This window comes from Cetorhinus maximus, chromosome 22, assembly GCF_964194155.1.
Source record: "Cetorhinus maximus chromosome 22, sCetMax3.hap1.1, whole genome shotgun sequence".
In the NCBI taxonomy this organism is placed as follows: Eukaryota; Metazoa; Chordata; class Chondrichthyes; order Lamniformes; family Cetorhinidae; genus Cetorhinus; species Cetorhinus maximus.
In genome coordinates, this window is record NC_135900.1 from 33,684,652 (window position 1) to 33,702,375 (window position 17,724).

At 39.3% G+C, this 17,724-nt stretch overlaps 1 protein-coding gene across 15 annotated transcripts in view; it reads right to left on the reverse strand.

Moving 5' to 3' along the window:
* foxp2 (forkhead box P2) overlaps positions 1 to 17,724 on the reverse strand; it is an 893,115-nt gene that overhangs the window by 96,414 nt on the left and 778,977 nt on the right. For 13 of the 15 annotated variants that reach the window (XM_078568064.1, XM_078568062.1, XM_078568061.1 and 10 more), the window contains 4 exons: positions 14,512 to 14,649; positions 13,616 to 13,774; positions 11,248 to 11,401; positions 1,465 to 1,675 (listed from right to left, as the gene is read on the reverse strand). In XM_078568064.1, coding sequence (XP_078424190.1) covers positions 1,465 to 1,675; positions 11,248 to 11,401; positions 13,616 to 13,774; positions 14,512 to 14,649 — 662 coding nt within the window. The remainder of the gene's footprint in view (positions 1 to 1,464; positions 1,676 to 11,247; positions 11,402 to 13,615; positions 13,775 to 14,511; positions 14,650 to 17,724) is intronic. The other 2 variants (XM_078568073.1, XM_078568074.1) reach the window with 2 other exon arrangements.

The following is a 17,724-nucleotide window of genomic DNA, read 5'->3' on the forward strand; positions in this document are numbered from 1 at the left end:
AGGTCTATGATTTTGGAGGACACAGGTACAATCTATTAGACATTGAATTATTGGTCTCATTTGCGCTGTTTAAAGAGCACTGGTGACGGTAGTCAGAAGAATGAGACCTGTTGCACGCTTCCTAGTAGCTGGTTCAAGATGAACATAGATTGGGGTCTCAGCAAATTGTCTAACCATTCTGTCAGTAGCTTACAGTGCGAGATCTAGGATGTTTAGAGAACTAGGAAGAAAATAGGAAACACAAATATAATTCCATGAATGAATTACCTAAGACATTTCCAGAGTGGAAAAAATTCAAAATAGCACAGTTCTCCATTGAATTGTTAGCTTTTCAACAAGTATATATTTTTAAGAAATAAAATAGTTTATTTAAATAACATTGATTTATCGGTAATGAGAGCTGTTTACCTATTGGAAATTTTTAATATTTCTCATTAAGTCACACAAAATGCTTGTCAGCTCTCTCCATTGGCCAACATCTTGAAAATGTTCTTAGCAAAGACAAAGAAATAAACATACTAGAGAAAACCCCAAAAAGCATGGTCCATGGATCTATGATGAGGCTTAGTTTTTGTTCCTTGAAATGTAAACGTTTAAACTATCTCTAAAGGGAGAAAGGCAAGACTATTTTTTAGTGGGGAGAGAATCAATTCACTTCAAATAAGAGTGACATGATGATATGTTTGAATGCAACTGATGCCATTGTACCATGGATTTGTGAACAAATTGAAACATTTTGTTCAAATGCTGCATAATGATCTTGTGTTCTTTTAAAATCAGAGTAGGGAATTACAGCTGTAACTGTACATTAATTTCATAAAAGAAAAGACCCACAAAGAAAAGAACCACAATTTCACCCAAAAACTTACAATTCTTGAAGACAGGTGAATTAGAATTGGGTTTTGGAGGTGTGGGCTATACTTTAATTGAAAATGCTGTTGCTTTCATTAAGATAAACGGACAGCCTATGGGAAGTCAGACAAAGAACAGGTACTGGAACATGATCGTAGTCAAAATCAAAGTAGAAGAAAAGAAGAATAAGGAGCTATGAGGAGGGATGTTAGTTTGACTTATGGCTATAACAAAATGTAAGGCAGTTACACACAGAAATTTTCACCATCTCAAAAATTAATTTTGGGCCTCCAAGCAATGTAGCAAGTTAACTAGCCTACCATAAATCTGTGATTGCTGAAGTTTCAGATAGATCCAGGAGTGGTGGTGGTGTCTAGTCGCATATGGGAAACCATAAAGTTGGGATTTCCCCACACATCCACATCCCTATTCCCAAGCAGCCATCCGCCTTTGTGGAAACCGGAAGTGATTGAAGGTGGGTTGGGGTCAGGGATCAGACTTTTAATAAATTAACCTCTCACCTGATCCAAACCCACCAAGTTTGTGGGGTTAAAATTCTCCCCATTGTCTCTATGTGCATAGCGGGCACTTTAATCTATCTGAGATACTTACCTATCTCTTCTTGTTGTGAGAACTGAAGCCTGTCCGTTCATTAACGAATGATGAGTTATTGGTGGTGATGCTTTGGAAGTGGTAGTGGAGGTAGTAGAGGAGGAATTATTGGTAGAGAGATCCAGCCCGCCATGCTTCAAAACGCCGTCTTCCATATTGTGCACCCCGGTCACCTCTTTCCAGAGCTGCTGAATCTCTGCAGGGCTTAAACCTGGAAAATTACAGCACAGGTATTAAGAAATGCATAGTTAAGAACTGCACCAGATGGGTAAATTGGTCAATCATTTTTTTCTTGCGAAACCTGTATCAGTTAATCTACTTATGAACAATGACCAAATATTCACTTGAATAATACTTTTTCTTTGCTAACACCATTCATCATGAACTCAGCAAGCTCTACTATAGCTATAAAAGCCCTTTGGGTTTTCCTACCAAGGGCTAGGAATCTATATAATGGTGGTTTGATAACTCAAGTGTGCGATTTATGAATTTCTTAACAGTAGTCCAAGTTTATATCTCAGATTGAATTCCAAACCATCTCCCCAAGTTTTATAATGCCTTGCCTGAAATTTTGAATGGATTACACCGACACTATGAGCGAGAGACATTTTAGTGGATTTTTACCTTTACTACCTGGGTGTTAAGCATCATCTGAGGGAAGTGCAAAGAGGAAAACAGGAGAGGATCACATGCTTGTTGCAGAGCTATATGACTTCAACAAAAGGAAAATCAGCCAGGGCCCATTAGTAACATATAATCCTCTCTGCCTGATTTTCTTCTCTGTTCTGCCTAAGCAATGCTTAATACTCAGTCAATAAAGATAAAAAAGTTACCTCATTGATAAAGGAGTTTTTTTTTAATTCATTCATGGAATATGGGTATCACTGGCAGGGCCAGTTTTTATTGCCCATCTCTAGTTGCCTTTAAGGAGGTGGTGTTGGGATTTCTTCCTGAAGCACTGCAGTGCGTCTGGTGTGCTGCTGTTAGGAAGGGTGTTGCAGGATATTGACCCAGTGACAATGAAGGAATGGCAATACAGTTCCAAGTCAGAATGGTGTGCGACTTGAAGGAGAACATGCGGGTGGTGGTGTTCCCATGCATCTGTTACTTTGTCCTTCTAGGTGGTAGAGCTCGCAGGTTTGGAAGGTGCTGGCAAAGTAGCTTTGATGAGCTGTTGCAGTGCATCTTGTAGATAGTACACACTGCTGCCAATGTGCACCAGCAGCAGAGGGAATGGATCTTTAAGGTGTGGTTGAGGAGCTAATCAAGCAGGCTGCTTTGTCATGGATAATATTGAGTTTCTTGAGCGTTGTTGAAGCTGCATTCATCCAAGCAAGTGAAGAGTGTTCTTTTATACACCTGGCTTGTGCCTTTTAGTTGGTGGACAGGCTTTGGGAAGTGAGAAGACAAATTACTTGCCACATAATAACACAACCTCTGACCTGCTCTTGTAGTCACAGTATTTATGTGGCTGGTCCAGTTCAGTTTCTGGTCAATGATGACCTCCAGGATACTGATGATGGAGTATTCAGCAATGGTAATGTCATTGAGTGTCAAGGGCAGAAGGTCGGATTTTCTCTTGTTCGAGATGGTGATTGCCTAGTACTTATGTGGCACGAATGTTATTTGCCACTTGTCACCCCCAAAGTAAAAATTTCATAGCATAAACAACAACAGCTTGCCCTTAAATAGCATCTTTGAAGAAGAAAATTGCCCCAAGATGTTCACAAGGGGAGAAATAATCAGTGAACAAATGATGAAGTGTGACTGAGAACTTCTTCAAACAGATGAATTTAAGAATCTTTTGAAGTTGGAGAGAGGAGAGACCAAGTACAGCTGGCTTAGCGATGGAGCTCCAGAAAGTGGGGCTGAAGTGACTAAAAACTTTGCAACAAATGGTGCAGAAAATAGAAAGGAATGTGCAAGAAATGACAGTCAGCGCACTGAAGAGTCGTCAAGGCAACCTATGGCTATAGCTGGTGATACAGATGGGGAAGAACAAGACCATAGAATGATTTGAAGATGAAGACAAGTTTTTAAACTCAATGCATTAGGTAAGAGTTAGCAAATGTAATTGAATGAAAATGATGATAAAGGGTCAGCGGGATGTAGTGTGGGACACGATATAGCTGAGTTTTGAATGAGTTGTAGATTTATGAGGGAAGAGTTTGGAAAGGCAAGAAAAAAGACACTGAAGAAATCAAATTCAATGGTGGCAAAAGTGTGGATAGGAGTTTCAACAGTGATGGCGACATGTGGTGAAGCCAAGTAATGATGTGGAGGTAAAAGCAAAAAGTGTTGGTGATGGATAAATGTGAGATGTATCGAAGCCATTCTGTACTTGACCAGGGAACATTTAATGAGATAGCCACCCCATGTCCTGTCCATTACTGCTAAATTTAAACCAAGCTTTCGACTAACTCTCCTAACTTTGATTGAGCTTCTAAAAGTGGCTGGAAAGGAGGATGGAATCAGTGGGAATACACAATGGAAATACACCTTTGTTCATGGTGGTGGGGAGGTGTGGGGTGCATCAATGATGATCTTATTTCACCCACAAGCTAATGACAGAGGGATTATGGAGCTTATGGAAAGATGGAGCATGGTACAAATCAGGATGATTTGCAGCTGGCCGTGCCTACACATAACATCCCAGAAAACAGCACGTTAATTGAGGAAAAGGATGGCTCCTTGGGAATTCTGGAAGGCCAGGGGCCCTTTATTTCTGGTGCATTAGCTGAATGGGATAGTTACTGAGTGAAATCTTACAGCGGCATACAGTTAGACAACAGAGAAGAGGTGATGGAAGAAAAAGGCATACTTGACCACACTGAACAAGAACAGATATGGTTGCAGTCATAAAGAGTGTAATGTGTGACTTTGAGCAGGGTGGAATCTTTACTGGGTTTGGGTGCAGAAGAAATTGAGGATGCGAGAGGTACATTTCATCACTTCTCTACTGATTTTCTACTTCTGTATCTATTATGAGCCATTACAAACCATCTTCTTAGATGCTGTTTACCTACTAAGATGCAAAAATTAACAGGGAACAGAGTGGAAGCCGAATTGGAGGGATTCGAACAAAAAAATTTGGTACATGGCTAGAAGGTAATGATGTATTGAAGGATTTTAGAAAGGAAAGGAAAGTTAGAGATATTTGGTGAGAATGGAACTGCCAAGAATGAGCATTTCTGTAGAGTGGAATGTAAAGGCAAGTTATAGTGTTTGAGTAAAGGAGCCATTGGTAATGTCATAAGTGTCAGGAAGATATAATAATTTTCATAAAGGTATTTGGAATTTATTGTATAGTAATAGTGAGGTGTGTGTATCTGTGTGTGTGGGACTTAATTGAATTAGAGACATCTGGTCTGAAAGCTTTGATGTAAGAAGAGAAGCTAGGTTTGAAATGCTAAATCGGTAAATATGGACAAGTTTTAGAATGTGAGGTGTAAAGGGAACATTTGCATTTTTAAATAAACCAGAGTAGCTTGAATTCCAAAGAGGGGGTGAAATGTTTCACCTAGCCAGAAGTTAAGAAATAGTGGGCAGAATTTTCTGGATGCCTGGGGGGGGCGCGGAGTGGGAGCGGGCATGGACCCGATTGCGAGCGCGCCACCAATTTACGCGGGCAGGCCAATTAAGGCTTCCGCCTTGGTCTACCTCTTGGCCCTGCGCCCCTTGTGCCTGCGCCTGTCCTCCCAAAGGTGGCTCCCCTGGGGGCTTCATGTGCACTCCTGGCCTCCTCCTCCTTCTAGCCCTCCCTTCCTCCTCAGAGGAGATGCCTCCAGTGGAGAGTTCAGCTCCCATTCCCAGGCTATGGGAAGGCTTCCAGAAACCTGCAGGTCCAAAATAGATTCCTCACTGCAGAGTGCTGACCGAAGGGTAAAGAGTCCAGACAAAGCAGCTGGTATGCGATTTGAAGTATTGCAGATCACACAGGCAAGTTTCAAAAACATTGAAAAATCAATACTTGAAAGAGCACATTCGCGACCCCAGTGAGCTCTCTCATCCCACCCATGGATGAGGTTTATACAATGTGTCCTACCTGCATGCTTGTTGCGCTGATGCGTGCGACCCATAGCCCAGAATTTTCCTGTCGGCAATTTGGGGGCGGGGTCCACTCGCCAACGGGAAAATGACGCGGGATGGCTTTGGGAGGAACCCCCGACGTCATCCCGGTCCCTTTAAATTTTCAGGAAGGTGGGCAGACAGCGAAATCAGCTGTCCACCCGCCGACCTGTCAATGGCCAATTGAGGCCATTGACAGACTAATGAAAGTAATTAAAGGCCCTGCCCCTCCAACCTTAAGGCTGGCGGACAGGCCAGGAGCCCCAGCGGCCTTCTGATAAAACATGAAACCCCATCCACTGCCGGGATGAGATTTCATGTTCCTTTTTAAAAACTTTAATAAATGTCATGTGTTATTTATTGACATGTCCCATCTCATGTGACATTGTCACATAAGGGGGACATGTTAATAACATTTTTATTTCTCTATTTTTTACGCGAAAGAGGGCATTTTGACAGTTGGGGATTCCCTCCCCACCCCGCACAGGAAGCGCATAGCGCTTCCCGTCGGGCAGGCCGCTGGGTGGGCCTTAATTGGCCCGCCCACTCAAAATGGTGCTGGGCCTTGTTTTGGCGGCGGGGGTCAGCTGTCCGCCCGCTGCCAAGCCGGTGGGGCCCACACGCCCACCAAGGGCAATATTCTGCCCAAAGACTGCATGGGCACCGAAAAATTAGCGTTGATTGGTGAGTCAAGGGCCTTAAGTGGCCCATTAATTAATGGTGGGCGCGCAGAAGATATCATCGCGCGCCCACCCAACAGAATATCGTAATGGTGCGTGGTGATGTCGGGACACTTGCCCGACGTCACCGCACGTTATTTTACGCATCACTGTGCGGGTCCCACTCCCGTATGCCAACGGGAAAATTCTGCCCAGTGTGTCTGTTTTTCCCAAAGATTATTGGTAAAATTGGTACTATGATATATTTTTATTAATCAAGGGGTAAAGTTCAAAGACCTAGTGAAGCAATGGGAATTTGCATTCGAAGGGGAAAATGTGTATAAAGGAGAAAAGGCTGTGCGCAAGGGAAAACACTTTTAAGATCAAACACAAGTGTGAAAAACCTCAAGCTGCTGTCTACAAGGAACCGAAGCTGAGAAAAACTGACTTTGAATTTGACAGGGTGTGTGCTTTGCCTGGGTCTGTTTACATCTATGTCTGTGTTTTACTGTTGCCTTAATGGAAGTGTAACTGGGAGTTAGATTAATTGGGGGAGCTGGAAGTTATCATAGTAGTAACTTGTGAACCTACATATGTGCTTAAAATCATTTTTAGTTATCTAAGAAACCTCTAAGCCTTGGTTGGCATGGAGAATGTGAGGGATCATGGGGGTGGGTGGGGGACATGAGGTGGCATGGGTTAGCATGGATGAATCATGGGGAGTGTATGGGGGTATCGGGGGCTGTGAGGGTGAGGGTTAGAGGGGTAGTTTTTCTTTTCTTGTTACTTTTGCAGTTGGGATGAAGTGCCAGAGCACTGAAGTTGGCCTTTCAAACAGCCTGCCTCCATATCCAATAGCCCCTGTGATTGCTCCTGCACTGTTTCCAGGATCAGCGGGCACTGTTGTAGGGTGTTGGTTATCATTTGGTGGGGCTTAATGAAGTCTTTGTAGTCTTAAGTAAGTTAACTATGTATGTATTAGCAACAAGAACTATGTACATATATACAGTAAATGTTCAAGCTAGGAGCTCTCTCCATGCTTACTTGTGCACGTGGCTCTGACTAATACTAGACTGACCCCTAGGTGCAGGTCATGTGTTCTTTTACATCACGTGTGGCACTGTACTCAGTCCCATGTTAACCCTATAAGTGCCAGACCCTTATACTACACCCCCCAAATTTTTATCCAATGTATTTCAAGTTATTCTAGTTTACCACATGTATTTACATCATTATTACTACCACATATTCCCCTTCAAATCTCTTGAGTTCATAGGTTCAGGTGGTCTGCAGGCCTTTTAAATTTTCCATATCTCCTTCGCACTACTGTCGAAGGTGTGGTAGGCTCTGTCGTTGCAGATAAAATCTGTTGATTTGGAGGCTGTTCTGGCATCTGAGTATGTTTTCATCCTCTTTTCGCATTGAACCACTCTTTGTCAATTCGGCAATTGGGGTCATAGGTAGTTGTTGATTTATCTCATTTTTTCCGGATAGACGAACACTGTGCTCATCCCCATAGCATTTTTCATCTTATTTCGTTGTGCAGCTCGCCACGACACATATGGATGTTTATGTTTCGACAATAGAACCTTCATTCCCACTTGTTTCACAATTTTAGCTAAATTTTTGATTACTTTATTCTTTTCCAGTTGTTTTTCGAGCTTATGATTCTTTTCATTCCACTCAGCAGCAACTCCAGTAAGTTGAGTTGTTTTTGTTTTAGAGTTATCTGCAGAATCCTTGCGTAAGTTTAACAACTTCGCCTAGGCATTCAGTTATTTTTGGAATCTTTCCTCCATGGTCACTGACTGGCCCTTAGACTCTTTCAATTCATCTGTGAGATCTTTAATCCGTTCCGTGGAATTCACTTTTTGAAGTCTGGATATGCTCTTCCTTACAGCGCATCTCATCCTTCATGTTGTTCAGATTGGACCAAAGCTCAAGAAGGTCAGCAGTTTTGGTTGTTAATTCTGCTTTCAAACAACTGTTCTGATTCATCAGCAATTCCTTCTGTTCCCAGCATTTTGCACGATTCCTACTAGAGAATTCTGATGCGTCAAGTTCATCAAGTTTTAATTGAAGATCCATTTCTGTTGAATTTGTTTCTACATGTTCATCATTTAATCATTTCACGTTGTCTTTCAAAAGTTCTACTTCCTATGAGTAACATTCCAGTGTTCTCATTAGTTCCCGTTTTTCCCTCATCAAATGTATATTTTGTAAGCAAAAGTTGATTCTCTACACTGATCAAGTTTTCCATGGCAGAGTATAATTCCTCAATGCTATAGTTCAAGCTCACATTCTGTAATTGTGCTTCTGCTAATTGTTTTTGAGACATTAGACATGCTCTTTTGTGAGAACTTCCACCTTCTCTTGCCATTCTAGGTTCTTGATTATCATCTCTTCATATATCTCCTTGGAGATGGAATGTTTTTTCAAGTTTTCTTCCAAATGTCCATCCATTTTCTTCAGCTCTGTAGTATTGTTCTTGTACCTCCGTGAAACCTCAAAATTTTGTTTGTTTAGATCTAGAATAGTTTGGTTCATTGATGATTTTACTATCTCACACATTATCAAGAGTACTTACTCAGCTTGAATCTTGAGTTTCAGATATTCAAATTCAGTTCTGATACAAAAAACTTCCAGCCGTATTTAATTTTCCTTTTGCAGGGTTTGTTTATTTTGGGTTTCATCAGATAGCTTTCCAACATTCACAGCCAGTTACTCCTCTGCATTGTCACCTGCTGTTGCAGCTCAGGTAATGTGTTGGGATTTCAAAAAAGATATATCTTTGAGACTATTGGAAAGTTCCCTTGTGTGGTTTACTCAGGTATTGTCTTTTACTTTTTCAGCACTTTTCTGAAGGTTTTCTATGCCTCTTTCTAAGCTCTGTGCACTCCACAACTTGAAGATTAATATATTCATCAAAGGCTTTTAATATTTCATCAAAGTTGGTTGAAGATTCATCAATGCACTGCATTAGGATTTCTTCATCAGCAAGTTAACCAAACCAGTATAAAAAAGTATTAATCTGAAGCTTTTCTGACTTTCTCCTTAGACCTGATATACTCCAGTAGTTTAAAAATTCTCTTCTCCAGGATGCCCAATTTTCCTTTAAGTTTGGTCCTGGGATAAGTCCAAACTGATCTGGCAAATTGGATTTTGATCCAAGGTTAAGACATTTTAAAGTGTAGGTTCTGCTTTCAGAAGTTGCTGAAATTCAAGATGGTCTTCCCGCGCTTGCCGGCTTTGGCAAGCACCCTCTGCAATGGCGTCACACTCAGCCTTGAAATAATTTTAAACAATGTCTCCTTGGATTGACTAGCGACATACTTTGCTGTTTCAGTGCTATGCTTTAGGGTCACGGAAGTGTCGAAACCTGGTCTTTAAAGCTGATTTATTAGTTGTGATCCTTTAGAATTACTTAATTAATTAATTTTACCCTTTTTGGAATGAGCTTGGATGTGTTCAGGTGCCAACTTGGGAACCTGGTTTTTCCAGTGGAATTTTTAAATGGCACTTTCTGACAACAACTATTTAAAGCTTCTCAGGACTTGCTTTATCTTGGAATTTAAAAGGCTTAGCTCACCTGTGCCAGACCTGCTGATTCTGCAATCTGGGAATTGAAAGTGGACTACCAAGAGATGTTCTGGAGTCTTCTAATGCAGTGAGGAATTTGAAATTTCTGCCTTCAGTTTCCAAGCCTTCCTTTGCAGCTTTTCCCTGGCAATTTTCCTCTGCACGACTGCTTCTCGAGATTTTCTTCAGGCCAGATTGCTTCTTCAAATTGTTCTTTAGTCTTTTTGTGGCAGACCCCAAAACCCCACACCACCCGGCCGGAAAGAAAATCAGGCCATCCGGGGCACTTTCTCCTGAGTTGGGTTTGCAAAGTTAACTCTGCGCTCCCGAATCGGGAACAAAAGATCAGGCCTTACACTCAGAATCACTTTAATCTACTATGATTCATTACAAACCATCTTGTCAGTTATAGAGGCTACCTACTGCGATGTAAAATCAGTCATATTTAGGGAAACAGGTTAAATGTGTATAGTGAAAATAAAGGTTAGAGTAGATTGCCCAAGTATATGTGATAACTTTTCTGGGCAGTCACTTTTGGAATCTAGCCTTGATCCTTTACAGGTTTAGGCACTGTCCTTTTTACAATAATTTGACAGCAATAAGTATTTAGGAAGATGAACGTTACTTAAAAAAAAAAATCTATGTCTATCTTACAATAAAGCATTCAAATGGATAAAATCCAAAGTGAACCAAAATTATGAAATGATTATTGTCCATTTCATAGTAAACTGGTCTGATTCCACTTTGCCCCAGAACCCCATATTTGTGTGGTATATTTTTAAAAGAATGTCAGACTATTAAAAATGATTTTCTAGTACCAGCAGCAGTGACAGCTTCTGCAGACTTGCTGGTACTGTTGGATGATACACTTCGGCAGACATAAGAAATTGGCTCGGTAACTGAATTGCTTGCAATATTATTGTACATCAGATTCAATTTATTGATTTTGCTTTTTGATTCAAAAGTTTCTTTACCAGGACAAAAAAGTAGAAAGTGAACCCATTTCCTTCTAATAGATCCTCATTCACTTTTAACATTCTATCTTCTACTAGTTGGGAGAATTTATACACTGCATTTGTATACATTTATATAAATATTCACTTTCATTTTCTTGTTAAGCCATTGAGATCCCAGCATTTTCTGCTCCCTGAAAGTTGGATCCAATCATAGCAAAGTCAAAATGATTGGGACTTTTACTTGATTTTTGTGATAATTCAGCTTAAATGTTTCCTGGGGGAAATTGTCACAATGGAAAGAAGCAATATTAGTGTTATTTTACATATTTACTTTTAACTTTTCTGATAGAAAGCTCATATGATAATGCTCAGAATTTGCTACAAATTTGTTGTATGTTATACTTTCAGTACTTAAAAAGTAAAATTTTATTTTACACATGCAGTCACAATAAATAAATAGCTAAATCACAATATTGCAATAAAAGCTTCTGCAGCTTTTAGTAGGATTTACAACCCAGTACCTTGTGGCAGAGATTGGACTGAAAGGGACGGCTGTCCAGGCTGGATAGTAATGAGTCCCTGACGTTGTAAGTTCATCAAATGCTGTTGTTGTTGGATTTGTTGCATTTGGAGAAGCTGCTGTTGGAAGACAATCTGTTGGGCTGCCAACTGCTGCTGTAAAAACATATTTCCAATCATACAATGTAAAACAGGAACTAAACCCACAGAGATAAACAATTGAAAATCTCATGACTTCAGAAGAATAATGTTCTTAAGTAAATGTTGTTGATAAATTTACGTTTAATTTATTTGTAATATTGGCCACTATTAAAATTTAAAACACTTTTATGATGAGCAGTGGAACCATATGCTTTTTACCCCATATAAGACATGCTAACCATCTTTGATGTGGTTCACACAGGTGGATCATGAGCTAACTTTCAAAACAAGCACCCAAAATCTGCTTTCAGTAGGTCATATCTCCATATTCAGGATTGTTAGAAAGAAAAGTATAACTGGAAAAAATATGCCACACTCTGCATTCAACTCTCTATGCTGACCAAGACACTTGTAATTATGTATTTTCATCATTTTGAAATTTTAAAAATGGATTATTTCAGGATTTAACTGTATAGTATGCTCATTATAATGATTTCTGGGAGCGTGGTATATAGTGAGAGGAGCAATTTTGCACAAGAATAGAAATCTTATTCAAAATTGTGCCTGACTTATACTTATGTGCCTCAGGTACTTCAGACCCCTCCTTATAGCTTAAATTGGTACAGCTTTCATTAAAGAGTGGCTAATCTTTTTCTGTATGGAGAGCGAGAAAATCTGGAAGAGATGGGTACTATTTTCATCATGCTAATATATATATATATATATACGCAAATGACATGATGTAACATTTGATTGCTTTTTCTTATTAATTTTTTTACTTATTTACTTATTAATATGAAATGAACAAACCCAAAAGCTTTGCCAAATGATTTTCATGAATGTGACGTCTCTTTCACAAACATGTCATAAGCACTAATTTGTTAATACAACTCATGTATACCATGACAAAAACATAAATCCAAATACTTTTCTAAAATACTTACTAAATGTTCACACATATTTTGTGAAGATTAGGACAACTAATTTTGGTTACCAAAAAAAAAAATCCATTCAAATGCTAAGGTCACCTATAGCATTACATTTGTCTATGCCCATTGTATAAAATCTTCACAGCAGTCATTCTTTATAGGCAATGCTGCTTTTGCAGCTGAATAAGTTTAGTCCTTAGTGGCCCATGAATGTGGTCTCAAGTGATCTATTAGTAAACTGGGATGTAGCCCTTATAGCATTGCCCTGTTAGCTTTCTTTTCTTCTCTTGTCGGAATACATTAAAACTGGGAATACATTCAAGGCAGAGAAATGCCCTATTACAGGAAAGAGTCTAACTTCCAATTTTTTGAGGCATTACAAGACAAACTGGAGTTCTTGGGACTCAAGAGGATATGAGAAGGCAGTCACACTTCAGAGGAAGACAAGCTGCTGTGGAAGACCTTTCACTTTAGTTTGGGGAAAAGCAAAACTTCTGATGCACTCACTGGAAAACAGACTGCATAATGGAGCAAGTCATGTGGATGGCCCAAAGCCTCAGGAGAAATAAGGGAGCAATTTCTATTCCATATTTGATGGCTGCATGAAATTCTGTTCACAAATCCAAACAGAAACAATGCCTCAGGAGGTCAATGCTGTTTTCTGTACGTTTGCATAATGTGTTTCTTGAAGACAATGTCCACGATACCTGCTGATCAATTTAACTACCTCAACATGTTTTGTTTGTATTATGTTTATATTTGATGCAGTTTGCTGACAAGAGCTAGGTAGGCCAGGGAAACAGGCCTGTCAGGTTGATTTATGAGCACATCAAACTGTAACTTTCTGCTCGCCAGTCCAAACCTACAGTAGCAGTTCATTAATCAGGGACCTGTGACTTTGAAGTCTATACTCAACCTGGGTTTTTAACAGTAGGCTAAATTTGCATGCTCTCTGAGCTGTACCTCTGAGGAAAAACTGAGGCTCCCTCACCAACTCAGAATCTCTGTGACTACAAGATAATCAGTACTTTGTCCATCATGCAGCTTGCTCTTTGTACACTGTGATTCATTAGTGAACATTAAAAGACAGCAGCCTTGGATTATAACTCTCGAGTTCCATACTACAAAGAAGAGGAACATGAAAGTACTACTGTCATTGTTATTAGACTCAGCAAAATATAATAATGTACCTTTGAGAACCAGAACCTTGTTACAGAAAAATGTGATCTTATTCTTGCCTCTCTCCCACCCCCTTTCACCCCAAACTATTATGTAGGCAGCCTAGTTACTCAGTACCTACCTCTTTTGATTGCTTGCCTGGGTGCTGCTGTTGCTGCTGCTGTTGTTGCTGCTGTTGCTGCTGCTGCTGCTGTTGTTGTTGTTGTTGTTGTTGCTGCTGCTGCAAAAGCTGAAGATGCAACTGTTCCTGCTGTTTTTTGTAGAACTCTTGAAGCTGTTGCTGAAAAATAATAGATACTGCTGTACAAAATGGTGCCAAAATTAGAAGCGCGAAAAAGAACTGGAAGGTAAAGTAAAGCAAATTTCAGTGTCTTTTTTGAGACAAACCCCATGGTTAAGTTCTTAGCAGAAAGTTAATTAATCTGTCAGTCCATTCAGCTGGATGTCACAGGGCTGCAATTTCAAGTGATATGACTGAGAAGATGCTGAATATGGTTGTGCAGGATGTTATTACAATTGAAAACTTCTAATATTGCTTTTTCAGAAATCACTTTTACAAAAACATCTTTAGCTGACAGCGCAGCATATAAGCTGCTTAATTGAATAAATAGATGAAAAACAAAGCAGTTTATACAATTCCAAACAATTTTAATGGTGATAACATGATAAGAAACAACCTTTAATAGTTTTTCATTAAAATTACAATAAATGTGGCGCTTGGCAATAAATAACATAAATACATTTAAACTTTTTAACTCAGATTTTCAATGGAGCTCTTATATTTTATATGCATGTTCAGTAACTTACAAACACATATTACTTAAAAAATCCAAACAGAAAACAAATGATTGGTCTAAAAACTTTTTTTTAATGAATACTAATTTTGATAAGGCATATGTATATGATTAAAATATAGCATCATAATACATTACAAAAAAATGAAATTGGGCTTCATGAAACATTTTCAATTCTATGTGTGACTTGTCAAAAGCAGGTGTGCTGCGGGTGTTCTCATACCTGCTGTAACATGACTGCTTGCTGCTGTTGAAGTAGAGCCTGAAGCTGCTGCGGGGACAGCACTTGCTGTTGAAGGATCTGCTGCATCTGCTGAGGGGTGATCACCTGGGGAGTCATCATGGCCACTGACACAGGCACCTGCTCCAGCAAGAGAGATTCAGAACATCAAGCCAAACCAGCATTCTGCAACATGCTGTGTGCTTTGCTTGGTCTTGCAGCACTTGCTGAAGGGACAACATTTTCAAAACGATGAGATGCCCAGAATCAATGTTTGTCTTCTACCCTCTGCACAGACATGCTCCTACAAGATTTCTTGTGGCAATTACATTGTTTCCTTATGTGCTGTTGTACTCTATGAGCAACACCTTGCAGTAAGAGATGGAGGAATACAATAAGATACACTATTTGAAGGCATTGCTTGTACTAACCAGCTCATAATCTGAAAAGCTTGTCAACCTGCCAAGCTATTCAACCTCTGAAAAAAGCAATTACTTTCTTCTTTGAAAAGGCAAATACCTTCTAATATAAATAAAAAGTCAGTGTAAACATTTTCTCTTTAACATTTTCTTACGGACTATTAAGAAAGTGATATGACAAACTCAGAAAATGAGTTATTATAGTAACAAGTGATTTAATCTGATATAATTTAACAACTTTTTCAATTTGAAGGTAATCATCGTTCAATAGCTTTTCAGTAGAGTCTATTTTTAACTAAAAAAAACGTATTAAATTTTTTAATTCTTTAGCAAAAACAACCCCAAATAGCTGCTGTAAAATTACATCTAATACGATGGACAAAAAACTAGGAGAATCAATATATGAAATTATATCAGCATTTTCTTCAGCTTACCAGAAAAGCATTTCGTTGCAGTTGGTTTTGCCAGGAACAATACAGGGTGTGTAAAGCTGACAAGTTACAACAAAGGATATGTATCATAAGCAGTTATGCTTTAAATAAATTAAAACCTTCCTTTTTTTTCTTAGAAAATTGACATGCAACCTACTGAAGGAACTACATCATCAAAATAAACCCTCACATACAAATTAACTAATTTGTGACATATAAGTATTCTGTTGTTAGAAAATTAAAGCAACCATTAACACTGTTCACATGGATGCTAATGTCCAGTCAGCTGGATGCAGTGTTTTCTTTTTGTGAATTGTCAGCAAATGATTTACAATATAGTAAATATTATAAACTATACATACTACAACATCAAAGACATGCATCTGAGAAAAGAACATTTTGGAGCGGATTTCTGTTTTCACTGCTTTAGTGGTGACCTATGGAGTAGATCACCTGACCTTTATAGAACTCATCCAATTTTCATTCCAAATGACCAGATTATCACCCAAGTAGTGGAGACAAAAATCTAACCATTCGTCTTGGCAACCAATTAAGTTTACTAAACAAAGTTATCCTTATGATGCTTTGAATTGCTAAGTTGCTTGTTTGAGGAAGGTTTAATGCTCTGTTTGTACTGAACAAGCGGACCTCACATCGCACAGTTTTTGAGGCACTACAATTGGCCACAGCACGCCAACATTTGGAAAATTTGTCAATGTTTGTGCTTCCGATCACTATCCAGGGACTTGTCCCAAAAGTTGTGCTTGTCTTTGCCAGGAGAGGACAGGATTGAGTTCAACTGAAATGGCCCCAAAGGCACACAGATGCCCAATTTGGTGAGGATTGAGGTTGAGGGAGGGAAGAAAGTGATTACAGTCAATGTAATCATACTCCGTAGGAACCAACACATTCAGGAGAGGAGGAGTGAGGACAACATTGGTGAAAGAAAAAGAAAAATAACAAAATGCAAAAACATGCTTGTGTTAACTTTACATTTCTCATGCAGTTTTAATTTCCTCTTCTGTAAAAAGTCTTTCTTTGTTTTAAAGTGCTATAAATATATGATATACAAACAGCAGTATATAAGCTGATAGGGGAAAAAGTTACTCTATAGCACTGAGCACATATTTTACTTCTTCAAGTTAAATATCACAATCAGCTATAGTACCGATGAGCGCATTAGTACACAATAGTAAGAGGGCTAAAAATACAAGATGATATGAGACTTCTGGTGATAGTTTACAATACTTAGGCACAGGATGAACTTAGCCACATAAAAATTGAGTTATTAACCTGTAAAAATGGGTGATGACCAGAATCAGAAAGGACATGAATAATGCCAATCACTGTAAGGATTCATGTATGCTATCTGTAACATGTCTGCAATATTGCTCATCTCCTACCCCAACTCAATAGTAAAATATAGTAAGAATTTGCTTGTATAAAAACCTGATACTCGGACAATTAAGAAAAATAATATAACAATGTTATGCCACTGTTTTTACATTATCACTGGTGATGCTACAGACAAAGTTTAAAATAAATGCCATAAGATAACACGTATATGGCAAGTAATTATGGCTGCAGTTTTAAAGTTTATATAATGCTTGCGGATCAAAGTTTGAATCGTCAATTAAAATCCTGCAATCTCATGTTATTTTCTACATAATTATTTGGGATGGGGTCGGGGGGTGGGGGGGGTTGGAGTTAAAAAAAACTTGCAATTTCAGATAATCTACAAACATGGAAAATATCAGATGCAAAGATGAAAATCATGGTTCTGAGGTATCTGAATATTTTTCATGGGACAGATTTTAACTCTGAACAGGTTTCCTGCGAGAAACTGCTCCAGTGAGTTAATTTTCAGCCAGCAAAGGCAGGAGGAAGCCACAGAAGATGGTTTCAACCTCCAGGCCTTGTTTAAATGCCACCAGAATAAGGGAACAGAGCAGCTGCCAACAGGTATCCTTTGGCTTCTGTCAGCTTCCAGGTAAGCGACAGGCAGGAGTGGGGGAGTATTGTGAGGGTTATATGGAAGGGAGGGTTGGCTGCACCTCTCTTAATGGGGCTTCAGGGTGCACTGCTGCTCCTGGCCCCAGGAAGCAAAGTTTTACACTCAACTAAGTGGCCTCTCCTGTCTGCAGGCCTCCTTTTGTCTTGAGGGTAAGCCGCTGTGGATTCCCCACTCAGGCTTATGTTAAAATTGCATCAGGATCCTGTTGATATAATTGGAACCTAATTTGAATAAATTTATGAGGCTTTCACTAGCTTTAGGCGGGCATCTTATGCATCTGCAAAACCTTGGAGTTTAAATTCAGAAATGGTCAAGATGACAGCGGCTAAGAAACTACTCCTTTTTAACTGCC